This window comes from Trachymyrmex septentrionalis, unplaced genomic scaffold, assembly GCF_001594115.1.
Source record: "Trachymyrmex septentrionalis isolate Tsep2-gDNA-1 unplaced genomic scaffold, Tsep1.0 scaffold9, whole genome shotgun sequence".
Lineage (NCBI taxonomy): Eukaryota > Metazoa > Arthropoda > Insecta > Hymenoptera > Formicidae > Trachymyrmex > Trachymyrmex septentrionalis.
In genome coordinates this window covers 4,748,403-4,751,125 of record NW_017306091.1, presented here as the reverse complement: position 1 = coordinate 4,751,125, position 2,723 = coordinate 4,748,403, and the positions used below count along the sequence as shown (strand labels likewise).

Below are 2,723 nucleotides of genomic sequence, written 5' to 3'. Positions count from 1 at the left end.
TCTCTCTCTCTCTCTCTCTCTCTCTCTCTCTCTCTCTCTCTCTCTCCACGAGCAGGTTTTTGAATCTGCAGAATGCGTATATAAAATGTCAATACAATTTTTCATTTCAGCAAACTATATAGTTAACTATGACGACTTGGATTATCTTGGCTTGGCTGACGAGTTTATCGTCGGCCGTTCCCTCGAATCGAGTACCAATCCGAGAGATCCTACCTCCTTCGCCGCCGTCGGAGCATCAACAACAACGCGAGTTTCTTCCCTTCTTCCGGAGAGACGCCGTCGAAAGTTCACCGACCTTCGGCCGTTTATCAAATGATTTAGATTACAATGAGTTCGGCTCGCACAGGTATCCCCTGCGCGACGCAGTCGAATCGTTGCCGGATAACGTACTAGACGCTAAATCGAATTCTATATTCCGAGACGACTTTGAGAGGTGACTATCCAGAATATGTTTTATCTTAATCGGTTGAAACCTCGACTGACACTCGTTTTCTAAAAAAATCGCTATTACATGGCAAATCTTAACCCTTATATACGTAAGCTAACAATCTGTGGGATTGCGATATTCTTCTCCTTTTTTTATATCAATATTTCTTCCGCAATATCTTCGATTGAAGATAAGACGACATTATTTCCCATTTCCAAATAATTTTAAATAAATTTTACAATTATTTTTAAATATTTACTTATTTATATTTGTTTAAATCATTTTCTTAATCTATTTTTGTTTTTATAGATTGTTATTAAAAAAACACTATGTACATCTAAGGATTTTAAAACTTAAAACTATTAAAGATTATAAAATCCCATAATTCTCTTTACAATTTTGCTTTATTTTTATTTAATGCAGATATATTACTTAATTGTTTTTTTTTTTTTTTATTAATACGTGTCTTGATTCGACGTGTAATAAACTTAATAATAATATATGCTATAATATTATGTTTAACATATATAATGATACAAGTATAACAGAATTGCTCATATTTATAGTGAGAACCGAAGATTGCCTTTGAGAGACGCAGTGGAGCATCGCGAAGCACCTTTTTTCGGTGTTGATCCGGATCACGAATCGATTTGGATCGAGCCCGTGGCACCACCGATCTTGCGAAGGACGCAGCAAATTCTCGAACCTAAAATTGTCTGCCGCTTTAACTCTGAAGCCGTTCATAGAACGGAACCGTTCTCCTTGTACCCGCAAAATGTGCCAGATTACAAGTGCACTCATCTAGTATACTCCGCAGCTACCATCGGTAAATAATAATTGTATTAGATATAGATCATAGATGTATAACCATATGTTATTTCGCGAGTACTTTTATTATCTTAATTATTAATTTTATTATTTCATTATAGACAGGCAAGATTCCATCGTTCCCAACGATCCAGTATACGATCGAATTAAAGGTAGATTATCATCAAAAAATAAGAAGATAAAAATATATTTAAAAATATTTAATAAATATTTTGGAAATATTGGATTATATAACAATTAATATTAACTGCGATTTTTCTACTAGGCGGTTACAATGCTGCCACAGAGCTTCGCTCGAAAGATCCAGCACTCCGCGTGCTGATATCCATTCAACCGAATCCACATCGCAGCCTAATTATCCAAAGAAATGCCAATTTATCGACTAATTTTCCATTGCGGGAATCTATTCTCAAATTCCTCGAAGAATATCGTTTCGACGGTATCGAGCTAAATTGGCCAACCGCCGCCCAAGACTGGTCTCAATTCAAAATTCTGCTCAAATTGATCGGTGCTCCATTAGCCAAAAGGGGATATACCTTCGCGGTGGCACTGACACCGGAAGATCCCGTGGATCTGGAACTTTTACCGATCGTCGATTTGATAATCCTGAAAAGTTGGCAGGACGTTCAGCCGGCTTGTGCTTCTTGCGGGAGAACGGATTACCCCGTCCTTCATCCAGGTCCCTTGAGCTTCATCGTGCAAAATACAAGCAAATGGGTTGAGCAGGTCAACGCCGGGCAACGATCGAAGTTCGTTCTCGCTATCCCAATCTTTGGTCAAGGATACACTCTCAAATTTAGTAATCTCACCGATGTCGGCGCGCTCGTTTTGAAATCCAAAGAGGGCGCATACACTAAATTGAGAGACGGAAAAATAGCTTATTACGAGGTGAAGTATCGCGTCAATACTAAAAAAAAGGCTTGGTTGCATTAATTGGAATTCTGGTTAAAAATAAATAGATCAAAATTTTCTTGTTAAACCTATTATAATTTTAATTGAGAGAGAGAGAGAGAGGGGGGTTGGAGAATTAAAATTCTTATTGTTATATGATCAAAATCTTCAGCTGGTTCTGATTGATTTTTAATCAGATATTTTTCTCGATGTAAAATCTAAAAGTATTTATATTAATCAATTAAGAGCCGATTATTCTCTATAGGTGTGTGAAAAATTGGAAAGAGGTTTGTGGATGTCTGGCAGGAACGAGGAAGGACCATACGTAAAACGAGGAGATCAATGGATTGGTTACGACGATCCTATATCAGTTAAAATTAAAACGGCGTTTATTCGAGCAATGGGACTTGGTGGAATCTCATTATGGTCGCTAGATCTAGATGATTTTCAGGTTATTAACAATATTAACTTATTTTTGGTTTCATTGAAATTTTTATTTTCAGCGCCATATAAGGATATAAGTACATCAAGATTAACAGATTTATTAAAAAATTATTTTAATTTAAGCATTGTCATT

At 36.4% G+C, this 2,723-nt stretch overlaps 1 protein-coding gene across 2 annotated transcripts in view; it reads left to right on the top strand.

Annotated features, from left to right (window-relative positions):
* Positions 1–2,723, top strand: part of LOC108755839 (probable chitinase 3) — a 15,602-nt gene that overhangs the window by 1,795 nt on the left and 11,084 nt on the right. For both annotated transcript variants that reach the window (XM_018499148.1, XM_018499149.1), the window contains exons 2-6: positions 111–433; positions 994–1,253; positions 1,357–1,407; positions 1,521–2,143; positions 2,412–2,597. In XM_018499148.1, the coding sequence (XP_018354650.1) occupies positions 129–433; positions 994–1,253; positions 1,357–1,407; positions 1,521–2,143; positions 2,412–2,597 (1,425 nt within the window). In that variant the 5' untranslated portion in view covers positions 111–128. The remainder of the gene's footprint in view (positions 1–110; positions 434–993; positions 1,254–1,356; positions 1,408–1,520; positions 2,144–2,411; positions 2,598–2,723) is intronic.